At 43.2% G+C, this 16,051-nt stretch overlaps 3 protein-coding genes across 6 annotated transcripts; 2 read left to right on the top strand and 1 right to left on the bottom strand.

The window, feature by feature from the left end:
* Window positions 1-2,504: 2,504 nt before the first annotated feature.
* Window positions 2,505-7,401, bottom strand: zgc:174935 (uncharacterized protein LOC796019 homolog). Its single transcript, XM_037454473.2, has 4 exons — window positions 6,584-7,401; window positions 5,724-5,778; window positions 5,415-5,529; window positions 2,505-5,326 (listed from the first exon to the last, which is right to left on the bottom strand). Exons 1-4 carry the CDS (start codon window positions 6,875-6,877, stop codon window positions 4,351-4,353), a joined length of 1,440 nt encoding a protein of 479 aa, XP_037310370.2. The 5' UTR covers window positions 6,878-7,401; the 3' UTR covers window positions 2,505-4,350.
* Window positions 7,402-7,490: 89 nt separating this feature from the next.
* si:dkey-87o1.2 (uncharacterized protein LOC796684 homolog) lies at window positions 7,491-8,993 on the top strand. The gene is made up of 4 exons (XM_037454480.2): window positions 7,491-7,925; window positions 8,126-8,180; window positions 8,527-8,644; window positions 8,824-8,993. The coding sequence occupies exons 1-4, from the start codon at window positions 7,629-7,631 to the stop codon at window positions 8,852-8,854; spliced, it is 501 nt and encodes a 166-aa protein (XP_037310377.2). The 5' UTR covers window positions 7,491-7,628; the 3' UTR covers window positions 8,855-8,993.
* A 1,004-nt stretch (window positions 8,994-9,997) lies between these two features.
* On the top strand, window positions 9,998-13,265 carry them4 (thioesterase superfamily member 4). 4 transcript variants are annotated; one of them, XM_037454476.2, is made up of 7 exons: window positions 10,003-10,090; window positions 10,320-10,452; window positions 10,930-11,122; window positions 11,336-11,498; window positions 11,887-11,997; window positions 12,318-12,442; window positions 12,568-13,265. In XM_037454476.2, exons 2-7 carry the CDS (start codon window positions 10,327-10,329, stop codon window positions 12,612-12,614), a joined length of 765 nt encoding a protein of 254 aa, XP_037310373.1. In that variant the 5' UTR covers window positions 10,003-10,090; window positions 10,320-10,326; the 3' UTR covers window positions 12,615-13,265. The 4 variants fall into 4 exon arrangements, with proteins under 4 accessions (XP_037310374.1, XP_037310372.1, XP_037310375.1 ...); XM_037454477.2 differs by having other exon boundaries at window positions 9,998-10,452; window positions 10,933-11,122; XM_037454475.2 differs by having other exon boundaries at window positions 9,998-10,452.
* The last annotated feature ends 2,786 nt before the right edge of the window (window positions 13,266-16,051 follow it).

Genomic DNA, 16,051 nt, shown 5'->3' with positions numbered 1-16,051 from the left:
CTTCTAGCCAGTCGCAGCCTCAGGAGGCTGCAGGCGGCTGCAGGAGTCTGTAGGCAAAGCAGTGAGAATGAATGAGGGGATGGCACAGAGAAATACTAAAACACACAGTCAGTATGTCACAAAAACGTTGCAATGAGAACAGTAAAATGGACCAAACCTGAAAAACCAGTCCAACACAAGAGGGTTATGACAGAGGGAAGGCCTCGAGGGAGCGAGTCAAAAACAACAATATTAAGAGGTTCTGTTTGGCATTTGGGATCACGTAGCAGTGACCTTGGCTCCCTGGCTTCGGGAAAGATCCGATTCAGGGGAAACAAACTAGATGTGAACTCACACGTAAATTCAAATATGAGGATACTTACCAATATTCCTATCTGCATACACTGGATCCCTGTGTACTGTCAGTAGGAAGTCTCAGTAAAACAAGTTAAAGAATGTGATTATTTTAAGCGTGTTATTAAAAAGAGGTGTTAAAAAATGATTTACGGCTATCTGTGTATGTGAGCTACGACCTGTGTGTGTGAGATCTTTCTCAGTGAAACAGCATTTATATACAACCCTGGGAGGGACACACACTCAGTGCCCCATGTAATTAGAGGCATATTGATCAGCTAGTGAGGCCTGCAGCCTTTCCTCCCCACATTAGCCTGATCAATAGATGTGATGTTCATCCTGCTGTAAGCTCCCACAAACGCACACACGCAGACACACACACGACCCCAGACGCAAAGTCAAATAACTTTCAGTTATGGCCTCTAGGGAGGACACGACGGTCACTTCATTGTCAGGAGTTGTATCTTGTTAGTATCATGTGGCTGATATCCCAAAAGATGACCTTAATAAAGTGATGCACGCGTGTAGCAAATGTGATTAGAGTTGATTGTGTAGCAGTGGGAAGATAAAACAACTTAAATATGAATGCCATCCTGTTTCAGCTGACCCTTTTCATTTTGGGCACTCAAAGTGTATGTTGTGCTTATTATTATTGTGTTTCTACCTATTGTTTCAAGTTGGTCAAGATGAAGATTACGGACCTTTATGTAAACAGTGTCTTCTACATAATGGAAAAACGTCCTAAAATCCACCATCTCAATTCAAAAGTAAAAGGAGATGTGTGTAAATTTGGGCAGGGCGGTCGACCTCTGGATGTCAGGATGACCTCTGGTTGTCTGGTCCGCTACTGATGGAATCATCACTTCATCTGTGTGGTTTGATGGGGGGGGGGAGTATGGGACACGTGCTGACTTCCCATCATCTGTAATATGTGGTGGTTAATGAAGACTACAACACTTTTCCTTGCGGAGGAGTCTGGAAAAGGAGCAGCATGGACCGGGTGGAGCTGACAAGAAGTCCATTGTGAGACTATGATTTGACTGTGTATCCAGAATGCAGGATATCATTCAGTATGTAACGGTTGTATAAAACTATCACGTCATTCCTTTGTTTGAAAGACACGTCAAACGGCATCTGCTTACTAAAACAATGCTACATTGTATGCTGTGTTTTAGGATGAGATAGTACATTTATGACATGTCTCCGTATCCGCTCCCCTCCCGGAACTGACCTTGTGAGCCTACTGGGGCGGAATGATAGCCCCTCTGATTGCCTCGTTGGGAGCCTGAGGGGGGAGTATTTTAATCTCCAACAGATGGAATGTGACGCAAAGTGAGAGACGACAGGGAAAAAAGGGTTAGAACGAGACTGAAGTGGATGAAAAATGATAAAGTTTTACTTATCAGTAAAATAATGAACACGTAAGTGTTTCATCAGTCCGAACCACCCGTTCTAAAAAAAAGTCCAATGATTCTGTATGAGAAATCTCCTACAAATCAAGATCTAGTTTCAGTTTGAACATATAAAGTTGTTGGAGCAGGATTCCATGTATAAATATATATATATAGATATATATATATTATATTCAGCTGATGTATTTTGATATACAGCATTAAAACACCAACTTAAAACTCCAATATCTACTTTTACAACTTTGAAACATACAACAGTGACTCATTTTCTCACATGTTTGGAAGAGTAGCTGATTTTGAAAGTTGTAGGTTATTGTACAGTGTATTGAAATGTACACCCACTTTGTTTGAAAGTTGAAAGAATGCTACAGAAAATCAGAAAAGGTTGAAGTTGAGGTTTGGAGTATTTTGGTACGATAAAGCTCTTGATCTTGATAGAAACAGACTGATGACAACAGGGCACGAGATCTCTACACCATGAGACCGCATTACAAAATGTACCAGAAGCACAAATACAAAAGATCAGACATTCGGTGTAGCCAGATGTGGCTCCGGTGCTGCATCCACGTGGGTATCAGAGGGAAGGAGGTCACGGCAGAACGGGGGGACCCAAACACCAACGTTTTTTTCCTGGACAAGCGCCATTATCACTGCGAAATGAAATGTTCACACAATGCACAATGCAGTGAGAACGAATGAGGTGATGGCAGAGACAAACACAGGAAACACCACACAGTTTTTTTTATGACTGAATGCAAACACGACACGTTTGCAATGAGAACAATAAAATGGACAAAACCTGAAAAACACAAGAGGGTTCAAGGAGCTTCAGGAGCAAACGCAATAATTAACACAAAATAGAATGTTGTCGTCATGGCTTCAAGGCCATTTATTTAATTTATAGTTGAATTTCGGTTTAAAATGTTCCAGAATGATAAAAGGATGCTAAATCAAGAAACAGCTGTTCTAGTATTATTCCACAAACAAAGAAATGCCCAACTAAAAAAAAAAAGACCCCCTTTTGAGTATTTTTTCTGTGATGAAATCTGTTCTGTATGGTTTAAAATTTAATTCACAGAGAAAAAGACTGCATTTTATTGAAAGCTCCAGAATAAATAAATAGTGAAGCTTTAGGATCAGCCAAATACAAACTGCATAGAGCTTCACTGGGGAGCAGAGTGAAGTTTATAGAGGGAGACAGACATAGGCTTCGTGATCTCTGATTGGTCAGTGCTTTGGTCTCGCTCTCTCCTACGCACACCCAGGCAAACACACACACACACACACACACCCCGAGGCAGGGTCACTAAGAAAGAGAGAGTCAGACAAGGTTAACAACGATTATTCAATACCTATTTATGTGTTTTCAGCGTTGGGGGAGTTATCCAACATATAGTGGGAAAAAATGTTGAGGTTAAAAAGCTAAAGTGTAAACGTACAGCAACAAAAGCTGCAATGCAAGTTGAACTGAGAAAGAGGGAATGTGTCACTTGCTTTTTCTCTTCTTTGCTTTTGTTTTCTTCCAGGGTCCCAATTTACATTCAGTCAAATCACAGAGGACACAGATCTGCATTTGTTGTTGTGGGGATAAAGATACATGACCTCACACATGTGTTTAGCTTTAGTCTCTCTCTCTCACACACACACACACACGAGTTGTGACCTGTGCAACCAAAATACAGAAAACAGTCAGTTCTAAACTTTTCACATTACAGTTTGTATATTTAGAAATGAAGCAGTTTGACATACTGGACCCGCAACAAAAACGTGTGTGTGTACACACACTTGTAGTGAACAATGTTTTGTTCCTTGAAGTTGGTAATCTTGATTAGTTACCTACAAATGAATCATTTGTATTTTACTCTTTCTAAATATCCCAATTGTGTACTCCAGTGGGTAAAGGTTAACAAAGACATTAATGTTGTTAATGAACACAATAATTAGATGGATGTGGCACAATGTGACGGAGAAAAAATAAATATTTTACTTTTTGGTATAGTTACTTCTTTTACATACAATTGCTAGTCGTCTTCAATGATTTAATGAATTTTTACAAAATCACCATCTATCTACTGATGCCAGCTCATCTTTCGCAGAATTCAAAGGTCAACCGAAAAAGCGTACATTCATGAAAAATGACTGTATACATATCACAACCTTTATAAACAATACTAACTCACAACTGAATTACGGAAGACCACCCTTTGTGCTGCTAAGAAATAAATCCAGTTACTGATAACATGATGCAATGAAAGTATAAATCAATCCTCCTTTTAGTCAATTATATATCACATTGAATTTCATTTACAAAAAAAATGTGAGAGAACCCTTGAACCTAGCCAATACAAAATACGTATATTAATTCATAAACGACTCATTAAAAAAAAATGTTGCCCCATCGTAGAAACAAAAAAGTATGTCCACCTGAATATATGGCTTAAATAATGATTTTGTTCCATAAAAAAAAAAAAAAGACTATCCCTTTAACACCAGTCATGGACTGGTAGTCATCCTTCCTGCTCTGATAAAAACTGGTCCTGTAAAGCAATCTGTTGTTCTATAGTTGTGTTTTTGAAACTTAAATTAAAAAAACGGTTGCAATTCCTCATCTCTTCTTAGGAGCATCTGCTTGAGGTACGTCCTGTTTAGGGGCCTCGGCCTCTGGTTCCTCTGGTTTCGGGGCCTCGGCCTTTGGTTCCTCTGGTTTGGGGGCCTCGGCCTCTGGTTCCTCTGGTTTGGGGGCCTCGGCCTCTGGTTCCTCTGGTTTGGGGGCCTCGGCCTCTGGTTCCTCTGGTTTGGGGGCCTCGGCCTTTGGTTCCTCTGGTTTGGGGGCCTCGGCCTTTGGTTCCTCTGGTTTGGGGGCCTCGGCCTTTGGTTCCTCTGGTTTCGGGGCCTCGGCCTTTGGTTCCTCTGGTTTGGGGGCCTCGGCCTTTGGTTCCTCTGGTTTGGGGACCTCGGCCTTTGGTTCCTCTGGTTTGGGGGCCTCAGCCTTTGGTTCCTCTGGTTTGGGGGCCTCGGCCTTCGGTTCCTCTGGTTTGGGGGCCTCGGCCTTTGGTTCCTCTGGTTTCGGGGCTTTAGCCTTTGGTTCCTCTGGTTTCGGGGCCTCGGCCTTTGGATCCACTGCTGCGGGGGCCTCGGCCTTTGGTTCCTCTGGTTTCGGGGCCTCGGCCTTTTGATCCACTGCTGCGGGGGCCTCGGCCTTTGGTTCCTCTGGTTTCGGGGCCTCGGCCTTTGGTTCCTCTGGTTTCGGGGCCTCGGCCTTTGGATCCACTGCTGCGGGGGCCTTGGCCTTTGGTTCCTCTGGTTTCGGGGACTCGGCCTTTGGATCCACTGCCTTGGGGGCCTCGGCTTTTGGATCCACTGCCTTGGGGGCCTCGGCCTTTGGATCCACTGCCTTGGGGGCCTCGGCCTTTGGATCCACTGCCTTGGGGGCCTCGGCCTTTGGATCCACTGCCTTGGGGGCCTCGGCCTTTGGATCCACTGCCTTGGGGGCCTCGGCCTTTGGATCCACTGCCTTGGGGGCCTCGGCCTTTGGTGTTGCTTTAGAGGACACTACGATCCCTTCCTTTCTACACAGCTGGCTTTAAGAAAGAAATAACAACATAACATGCAGTGAATGCACACAGTGGGTATCATTATGTGGTGATTGTTTTTTGTATTGTTGTATACCTTGGTGGTTGTGGTCCTGGTTTCAAGAAGCCACACACGGCGCTCTGTGCTGCCAGTTGCTTTTTTTGATTTTCCAATTCTGTTCCTAAGGCGGTCAACTCCTTTTTGTGTTCAGCTGCAGGTGTTATCACAATTAAATTGGAAGTGTTACATATGAAAGGAATTACGATCATTGCTTGAAGTTTATATTCAACACATTTAAATGCATTTGAATCAGCACCTGCAGGCTCAGTTGAGAGAAAAAGGTGGCTTTGTGTCCTCTCGCAGATATTGATTATCACCGATTGACGCACATTAATCAGCACCTACCTTCGAGATTTTTAAATTCTGCCTCTACTGATGCCAGCTCATCTTTCACAGGTTTCTGCAAGTGTGAAAAAAAGATGTCACAACACTCTCTTGAGTTTGTTGAAGAAATCTTTCTGCACAGACTCAAATCCTGCCTCTATAACCACAGCGTCAATTTTGCTGCAGCCAGATCCTTCTGATTTCCAGAGTAAACAATTGACTATAATAAATACCAGATCTTTATTCAACAGTCTTGCCAATAGTCCTTGGTGTTAAGTTACCGACCGGGCAATAAGGATATAACCCGTGTCTGGAAGAAGACACGTCCAATGCTTATTCCTCCCACATTTGATCCATCCCTTACACATTGCACAATGTTCTGTGCCTCAAAATCATTAAACAATATCCACTTTTACATCCGTAGCATTTTAGAAAATATTATAGAAAAATAAGGAGAATTGTCTATGGAAAACTTGAGGACTAAGGCAATACAATAATATAGTGTATTATATTTAAACACATTTAAATACATTAAACAGTCATGCTGGGCAAAGTACACTACTGTAGCTACACACCGAGGGTGGTGTTCAGTATGTCCTTTCTCAACATGGTCAAACCAGTTCTGTGGGATATTTGTATTCCAACTTGCAACTAATTTTTCAGTGTCAAAACAGAGCAAGGTGATACATTTCAGAAAGGTTACAGAGGAACTTTTTTGCCTATTGGTTCGGTTTCTTTAACAACTGCAGCTCATGTTCCGCTTTAAACTAAGGCGCTTTTAATTTCTTTTTAAAGATAACACCGTCAACTGTATGGATCGTAAAGTAAATCCAACAGGTGTTTTTGCAACTCTCTGCTTGCGTCAATCGGTTTCCCCTCACCTTGCCTGCCACGCAGACGTCTGAATCACGCTTGGCCTCCTTCGCTTTGACCTGAACCATCTCCACATCCTCCTCCGCCGCGGCCAGCTCAGTCTTGGTCTTCTCCAGTGAGCTTCTAGTCTCTTCCAACGTACTCTGTCGGTCTTGCAGCACATCGTATGTCACGCGCAGCTTGATGTCCTGAAACACGCGCTGTCTTTTGTCGTTGTCCTGGTTCATTTCGCGTATTTTAGTGAGCCCCACCAAAGCGATTGAAATGACAAGTGTCACGGGTAGCACCTGTGAGGCCTTCATCGCTGTGAACTTTCTCTCCCTCTCAGCTGTTTATACTTGATGATGGAAAAACGTCGCTCGAGCTGAACACCACGTTGCTATGCGTGTCGTCCTGGTTACGTGTATCTCCCGTTTGCGTGAATTGGAATCCGCCAACGACTCACCTGCGCAGTACGCGCGGACACGAAGGTGAGGCCGATCTTGGCTGTGCGCTGTGCACTTTGCCCCGTTTGTTGCGAGGGACACGCCCTCTTCGGTTACGTCATGTGGGCCTGACAGGTGTTTTGCGCGGCGCTTTCACCTGGCTCTTTTAACGTTCTGCTCATAAATGGTAATTCGAAAATAGCCATGCGAGCCCGTGTTCACTGGCTCCGTGAGGTTGATTAAATACTTGAAACGTTTCCATCGCAGTTTAGAGCAGCTCAAAAATATCACCGAGTTATTCTAACGAAACCTAAAATGAACGCATATCTATCTTCAGTATTTAAGGATGAGATTGAATCAATATAAGCAGTTTGTCTACTTATCATTAACACGTTTGCGTGATATCATATCAGGAAGCATCGTGTCCATGGCGAGATTCCAAGGTGTTGGTGGAACGCGCGTCGCCGCGCCCATCCCGTTGACCAGGTGGAGCAGGTGGAGCAGGTATAGCGAACACTGCCACACAGGAGGAAGGACGCCGTTTGGAAAAGGCCACGCGAAATGAACAAGAACTAACCAGCCGTTTGGTCCCCGTCGCGTATTGAGTCTTCTTCACGTCTCCGCCGGGATGAAGGCGGTGGTTGTTTTGTGCAGCCTGAGTGTGGCTGCAATGTGTTTTCTGATTTACCAAGCCGCGCGCCAGGAGCTCAACATACATCATTTGAAAACCCGCATGCTGACGAACGTGGTTGAGGTCCGGATGAAAGAGGAGTCCATTATAGAATTGCAACACAAAATCAATGACCTGAAGACAGCGTCGTTGGCCATCAACGCTAAGATCGATGGACTGAAGAAAAAGAAGGAAGAAAGCAACAAATCAAAAGCGGTTTCCACTGAAACGCTGAAGAACTGTAACAAGGAGAGGGTAAGGGACATCTTGTTTATGCATGTACTACAATAATACTATTATTGACTGCAAGGTATCGCTCGTCAACATGCACGTGCCAATTTTAACTGTGTAGGGTTGGCATGAAAGGATCCACTCTGTATTATTCTCAATCCAATTGGCCGGTGTGTACTTTGCGTCACTGTTGACAAATACTTTCACCTGTGCCTTTTTATCAGGAAGCTACTCAGAAGAGGAAGGCGGAGAAGGAAGAGGCCATTGTTAAACTCAAAGGTAATTGTGTTTCTGCTCTAGAAAAGTGAACTGCTGCAGTCCAACACTGGCCCATCTCAAATGGAGCCAGATGAGAGAATGTGACAATCCATAACGTGTCGACATGTTGGTCGGGCTTTCTATGGGCCTAGAGAGATCCGGGTGGAGCTGTTGAGATCTGTCAATCACGTCTGACTTTTAGAAACCAGTGGAACAATAGGCACCAGAAGCCACAGGCTGGGAGTCACACGGTCCTTAGTTTCAGGCACCGAGCTCGGCAAAAGTAGCAGTTGCTTATTTGTTTTTTTATGGAATACAGACATATTTAATGTTTATTCTCACTGTTAATCTATTTGCATTTCCTCAGCGGATCACGAGGTGGCTAAACAGAAAGCCAAAGTGGACATTCAGGCCTTGAAACAACAGATTTTGGACAGAGACAAAGCCATTTGTGCGTTTGCAGATACAACCAAGGACGAAGCGAGGTGAGAACACAAATGCTTACCCGCATCTTTAGACTAAGAACATATTCCAGAACATCAGTTTCAACTGTATAAAATAATATCATCACAGAGCAGAACCATGGCTGTAAAACGACAGAATTAACACCAGCTCAGCTCATCTGGACAACAAAGTAAAATTCTTTTTTTTCCCCATTTCGCAGGAAGCTGTGTGGCATCGCTGAGATACAGTGAAAACCAAAGTTTATTAAAAGAAGCAAGACATGCAAATTACCATAGTTTTTACCATCACAGATTCAAGTATATCTTTTTTTGTTCCTCCATAAGAAAGTAAAACCTGTGTTGATTGCAATAAAACGCTGTTTGTACATCCGTTCATCTGGAAATATGTTGTGTTGGTTATATATGTATTTCTCTCTCTAACCGGTAAATCAACATTGGGAACCTGAACCAGCCAGTCTGAGGCATGTGATATTTCTCTGTTGCCCTTCCTCATGAAGCGTTAATGATTACCAGCAGAAGCAAAAGTGCAAAGCCCATATCCAGGGATGGATTTGTTTACCAAATATATACACCCTGGACTTTTACAACAAGTTATCCTAGTGCAAAAACAAGGATCCTGACAGCCTCACTGCAATACTTAGTCATGATGAAACCAATGTAATGTGCATAGTGTATCTTCCACTTCCAGTCCTTTAACTCAATACTACATTCAGTCTGGGTTTGAGCACTCACAGTAGGCCTTCAGAGTGCACAATGGTGAATAACAAAACGCAGCCGTGTCTTCCACAGTCCAATTTAATTTAAATAGGTTTTGAGGGAAAATGTTCCTTGTTCAATGGGTGGTCCTTTTGATTCCACAGTTGAGTTCCCTATTGTGATGCCAACTCAGCTTTGAGAAACGACTGTAGAATAAATATTAAGTTATTGTTGTTTTCCGTGTGAACCCAGCTCTCCTCAATAGCCAATCTTTATTTCTGTGCTTCATTGATTTAAAGATAACCAGCAAAGTAAGCATACAGTACATCCCAAGGGTTAGAGTTACACCATACTGCCAGGGGTAAATAATCAAACAAAGATGAATACACAATACTGCCGGGGGGGTAAATATTGAAACAAAGATGAATACACAATTCTGCCAGGGGGAAATGTATACATTTAAACCCTATCAGGGGTAGAACTTGAAAATAATGCATCGAAACATAAACTGTATAGCTGAGGTAGTTCAAAAGTCCTCAGAGTTTTGTGATAAAGTCTTTGTAAGCATCCTTATTGTTACAAACTGATGCAACTAATGCAGAGTTTTCGCCATGGTGAAGAGTTGCTCATTGTAGCGCAAAGTTTACACCACGTGACCTACTCTCGTGCCGGAAGCCGTCATCGCGTTAGCTTCTCTGTTATGACACGAGAAAGTCACCGGTAAAACGCTACTGTGTCGTCCCGTGCGAGGAGTGTCAATATTCGGCCCAGGTAGCTAAACAAAAACACGCTTTAACCATGTCCAAGGTAGATCACATACCACATTCCTTTACGGTGTCCCGCTGTTTATTGTCGCGATAATCGCTTGTCACGGATGCTAGCAAGGTTAGCTTAGCAAAGGCGTGCCACTCGCGTCATCCATAACCTGACGCTAGCTCAGAATACGGCAAGCTCTGCGTCACCTTCTCTCCAACTTTTGGTCCTCGTTCTGTTTTAAAAGTGCACTAATGGCGAGGAGCCTTGGTCCAATATGCAAGGCCTTTCAGCGGATCGGCTCACTCTCATCGATACAGTCTCAACTCAGTCCCCCGTCCACCCGCATCCCATTCAGGACCAGCTCACGGGGCATGCTGGTAGGTACCATTAGTTCAATGATCTGTTACGACGAACGTGCTTTAAAGGACTGGTCTGATGTGTTTTTCGGATGGGGTTTGATCGGGCTATTACCATCACTCCTTCCAGATGGTTCTCATTTCTGTCGGGTTCAGCTAGGCTGCATCTCAATGTAAAGCAGTGGTGCGTTCAGGTACAAACAAACCCAGGAGAACTCTTAACTTTAAAGGTCATCGGTATGGTCATTATCAAAAAAGGAAGCACCCAGACCGTAATGTGTAGGTAGGCATTTAATACAATATTTGAACAAAAAAAATAGGTGGGGCCACAATTCTTCAAGCATAACTACACAGATGTCAAGCCATATACCACAGAGTGGCCCTCGGCCACATAATTCCTTCAAACCACAACTCCAGCGTATGACGAGTATTGTATGACCAGATCCAGTTGTATACGATGATTCTAAAGGACTACCCCCCCCCCCTCCCCTCCCTCAGCAGGGGCCGTCATCGGCCTTCTTCTCCAGGCCCCGGGACTTCAGCTTGCCAAACTCTTCATGGGGACCAGAGATGATGCGGTTGTACGAGCAATACAACAGCCAGTGTGAGGAGGAGATGGAAGGAGGGGAGAAACGGGAAGGGCCCTGGCAGAGACTGCCGAGCTACAATCGCTTCCTCAAGTATGCTACAGGTAACTGAGACTGTGACCTAACGTTACATTTCGTGTACTTGAACAACTTGTCGAAAGATTGGAAGCACGTATGTGCTGACATGAACACTTGAATAATAAGTAGGACTATACAATATATAGAATTAAATGAGTGCACCTTCACTTATTCTGGGTTTTTCCTCCGTGGGGTGTATCGCAAGCTGCTGACAGTTCACCTGTGTGTTTCCCCATCAGGTGGAGTTTATCTTAGTAGGATGATCCACAAAAAAGCTCGTCTTTTTACCCGGAACAACAGAGACCAGGGGGCTACATTTGAGTACGTTTTATTTTTTAATAGTGAGGAGGACAAGTGTGTGGGCATTTTCCAGGCCGGACATCTACTGGAGGGGCCGCCAGGGTGAGATAGCTGTTTGTGTTGGTTGTTTATGAATCAATGTGTATTTTGTATTTTTACATAGTGTTCCTGCTTAACTGTACTCAGTACAACGCAATGATACTATGCTGGCCGTGTTTGCACATTTCATTGTCCTTTGCCTGAGATATGCTGCTGTGGGGCACCGCGGGAGCCCATTCCAGCCACAGGCCTTTTGTAGCTCATCGTCTGTCTCACTCGCTCCCCACATTTCCAGTCTGCGTCTACATTATCAGCTTTCCAATCATGACACGGCACCTTTTAAAATAAATGATTACCTCACTAGATAGGCTTTTTAAATAGTCAGACCATACTAAATGGCACTGTTTAGACTTTGTATTTGGTGTCTAATAAAAACGGCGTGTATTTCCAGACATGTCCACGGGGGGGCGATAGCCACTATGATTGACACTGTGATAGGGACTCACGCTACCATAGCATGTGGACCTGTTTTGACCGCCAACCTCAACATCAACTACCGCAGGTACAGAAAGAACATGTTTTCAGACGCAGGCAAACGTTTATTAAAGTGCGGAAGTAGATTTTTTTAGTTTTTTGTCACATATGTTCCAGCAGAATCCATGTTTGTAGCTTTGTGTCAATATACCAAATATGCTTCCTATCCAACCGTTTTTGTAATGACAAACAATATTCTTTTTTGTACATTTGAGAGACCGTTTGTTTCTATAATACTGTTCGGTATTGTGCCCTGTGTCTCCTTTCACCCACATGTGGGGCATGTTTTTGATTGACCACTATCACTTGGGGTCAGTGTGCCCTGACAAACGCTTGTCCTGTTCCCAGGCCCGTCCCGCTGGGAAACACAGTGTTGCTTGAATCCTCTCTGGATAAGAAGGAAGGCAAGAAAGTATTTGTCACATGCAAGATGACCAGCGGCGACGGCTCCAAACTGCACACGGACTCAACAGGTACATTTTCACGTGCACAACCTGCCTGCTGAGTCGTGCCGGTGTGAATGATTGTGTCATGTCTCGTCTTTATTGACCTTGTCCTTATTGACCTTGTCCTGTTGTCTTTCATGCCCCTCCTGCAGCACTATTTGTGTCAATCAAGGTCAGCCAACTTCTAATGGGATCGTGACACGAACACACCGGGCTACCACTTCCCTGAACACTGTCCGTAACCTCAGGCCACAGTGGGAGTGTGTGTGTGTGTGTGTGTGTGTGTTGTTGGTTTGGATTATTTATTTTTAAGGTTATATTAGAGATACATTTGAATACTTACACACCCACTGCTGGCAATATGTTATCAGTAAGTACTGTACACATTGATTAAACACCTTTTACTTTACTGCCTCTGCTTAGTGATACTAACAGTATTGACAGTACATTGCTAAGTATTGTGAATTCAAGTACCTTTTTAGACTTTATTGATTTTAACTTATACATTATTGGTGGTTTTTAGTGTTGCATTGATTGTGAGATTATTGCTCAGTGTACTGATGTGATCCTCCAAAAAAGCCTTAATGTTACCATTTTAAGTAAAGAATGTGTTTCTTTAGTTTAAATGTCTGCAAAATAATGGTCTTTGAGTTGGAGTCGGACGTGTTGCACTTTTAAACGTTTTCAAGAACATTTAACTTGTTCCCTAAAGTTACTTGTACATTTATGTTCATATTTTAGATCCATATTTCTTCCACTGTGTAAATTTGTCTTGTCTTACTGTCCAATGTATGCACCACCCGCCATGACAAATTCCTAACATGCAAGGCAAATAAATAGTTCTGAGTCTGATTAACGTTTTTTATTTTCTATCATATCATTGTAAATGTTATGCTTTGAATTAGTCCATTTTGTCTGTTTTAAAATCAATTTTAGCTCTCAGTTTGACACTTTGATGCAATCAAAGTGATCTACTTTTCTACATTTCACCAAACCAGACTTTCCGACTTCTTACTTACTGGTCTCAATTTAGATTTTCAGGTGTGGGTTTTCAACTGTTACCCCACCATGTGGTGGATGTGGTTATATTTAAATACACGGTTTAAATTTACATGCCATGAGAATATTATGACTTCAAATGGAGCTGCAGAGGTTCCAAAAGCGTAGCGGTTGTCAACTTGATCACAGGCTGTGTGTTTCTCTTTTAACACTTTGAGCATATCAGAAATGACTGAGGTGTCCCATAATTTGCTAAAAAAGTCATTGCTTTCCACATCACAGAGGTCTGTTCTCCTCTGGAAGCTTCTGCAGACCACGAGGCCGACAACATGGGCTTATGACAACCTTGAAAACATAAAGAGCACTATTAGGGGTTGTATGATAACATTGTTAATATGTTGAAAATGGTAAATTCTTATTTTTTTTTAATACCATCAAAAATCTAAATGTGAACGTTAGCTCCGTGTATGACATTGAGCTTGACGTGTTGTGGGAGGATCAAACAACTTGCACAGTAGCTGTGGAACGATTTCATAATACAAAATGATTTCCGTGAGAAAGAATTGTTTCGTTATGCGCATTTTACATCACACATTTTTCTTATCTGACCTTACAGTTTGTCCCTTTAACCAACAGCCGTGCAGCAGCTTCTCACGACCCGGAGCCAAGGCCTCCTCCTCTTGGTTCTTTGCAAACCGTCTGTCTAGAGTTGCAATTCCAGAGTAAGTAGCATTTAATGTCGATGTTCATCAAGCGTGTCCATTATTCTAGTAAAATGTACAAAGCACCTTGAAATGCATCGGTTACGGCTTGTTATAACAGCGTGAAATTCACTTTTAAAATCCAAACGTTGTTTTTAACATAATCTCTGGCCTTTGTTAATATTCCTATTTGAAATGATGAATATGCTCAGATTAATACTCGACCTAATTTGACGCAAATTCCTATTGCATCCATTTAAAAAGGGAAGCTTATTAGCTGGTGCTGCTGAGTGAGTTTTGGTTAAATTGAGTGTCCTTAGACGTGCACACGTCAAGGCGCGTTTGTTTGATCTGTGGTTTCTGAGAGTATGGGCTCATCACACTAGAGACCTGGTGGTCTTCTGAGGGCCCCTCGCATCTTTAACCTCAGTACAAGTGCAGATAGAAATGCTACCGTAGTTTCTAAAGTGTGTGTGTGTGGACAAATTAACAGCAGTTTCTTCTCCCCCGAAGGCTCATGTGGTCAAGTTGGGTTTGAGGAAGTGGGTGCGGGGGGGAAGGGGTGTGCAGTTGTTTTCAACTTTCAGTTAAAACCACCTGCAGTGTACTCTGTCCACTGTAGCACTTGCAGAACTGATTTGACTTCAGATAGCGCTTCTTTTACCACTTGATAATAAGCTGACAGAATAGTGAGGTGCATGTTATCTATTTGACAGTTTCCTATTGGCAACCAGAAGTACATATAACTATAGGGGCATTTCTTTACAAAAAACTCTATACACGTGTATCAATGAGTGAAAATTCGTTTCACAGAGACAACTGCGAATGTATAGACTAAACGTTTCCTCTTCGCCGCTCTCGTGAGGATTTAATGCATCACTAACTGCCTGATTTACAGAAACGGTTGGCCTCTACTTACATGAAATGGTCATATTTAAGTAGCAGTATGAGCATTTGATTTGATTAGTAATGGAAAAGAAAATGTGCATGGCTGACTTGATTGTTGTGGAGCCTCTCAAGGTTGTCAACAACTTTTAACAGACTACCTGCTGTGGATTACTTGATTGACTTTTAACTTTTTTTATTTGAGATTTCTTTTCTTTAGCACGCATTACCACTGTGTAACAATAAGTTAAAATCTAACTTAACTCAAACGTAGCAGTAGCTCTTATGTTACACGCTAACAGTAGTAATGGTAACCAATTTAATGTCGAGGAACACATCTGAATTCTTTTAATTCATCATGTTGTGTCTCACTGCTGTTGTTAAATGAATGTTTCCTGAGCAAAGGAGGTGAGAAGTATAAAGAAAAATAACAATACCACAGCGTTGTATTTAAGTTGGCCCAACACTTGCGTAAATAAACTTTTACTGGACCCGGTGTCTGGACCCGGTGTCAGCACCTTGTCTTAGTGCAGCTGCTGTAAGCCGAGAAGACGAATCGATTATTCATTGTTTTCTTTGTGTGTGTGTGTGTGTGTGCAGTTGTTTTCCTCCCTTCTGATAAAATGAGGTATTACATACCATCATTAGAACAATCCCCAATCCTCACTGCATGTCCAGAGGCCTGCAGGTGCTTTCAACCCACCGCAGGACTCATACCGGCACATGTAGAGAGATTTTGGTTGAACAATATAAAGATGTGAAAGACAAGCCGCTTTGGAATCGTCTCCCCTCGTGCATCGTGCACTTTGTCGATTAGCGTGGCAGCCAACCGCGGGGATTACGTTTGTCAACTGAGCACATGTACGAAGCACAACCCGAGCCGCTGCCCTTACGTAACAAGTGCCGGTGACATAACTCCCTCCAGCCCGGGACGGTCCGCGCGCGCGCGCGCGCACACACACACAGAGAGAGGGAGCGCGCGCGCGAGGCGGGATAGCGGGGCGCTCCAGCTGCACTCTGCTGCTGCTGCTGCTGCTGCTGCTGCCGCCTC

Source organism: Pungitius pungitius, chromosome 11 (genome assembly GCF_949316345.1).
Source record: "Pungitius pungitius chromosome 11, fPunPun2.1, whole genome shotgun sequence".
In the NCBI taxonomy this organism is placed as follows: domain Eukaryota; kingdom Metazoa; phylum Chordata; class Actinopteri; order Perciformes; family Gasterosteidae; genus Pungitius; species Pungitius pungitius.
This window is presented reverse-complemented; position numbering and strand designations above follow the sequence as displayed.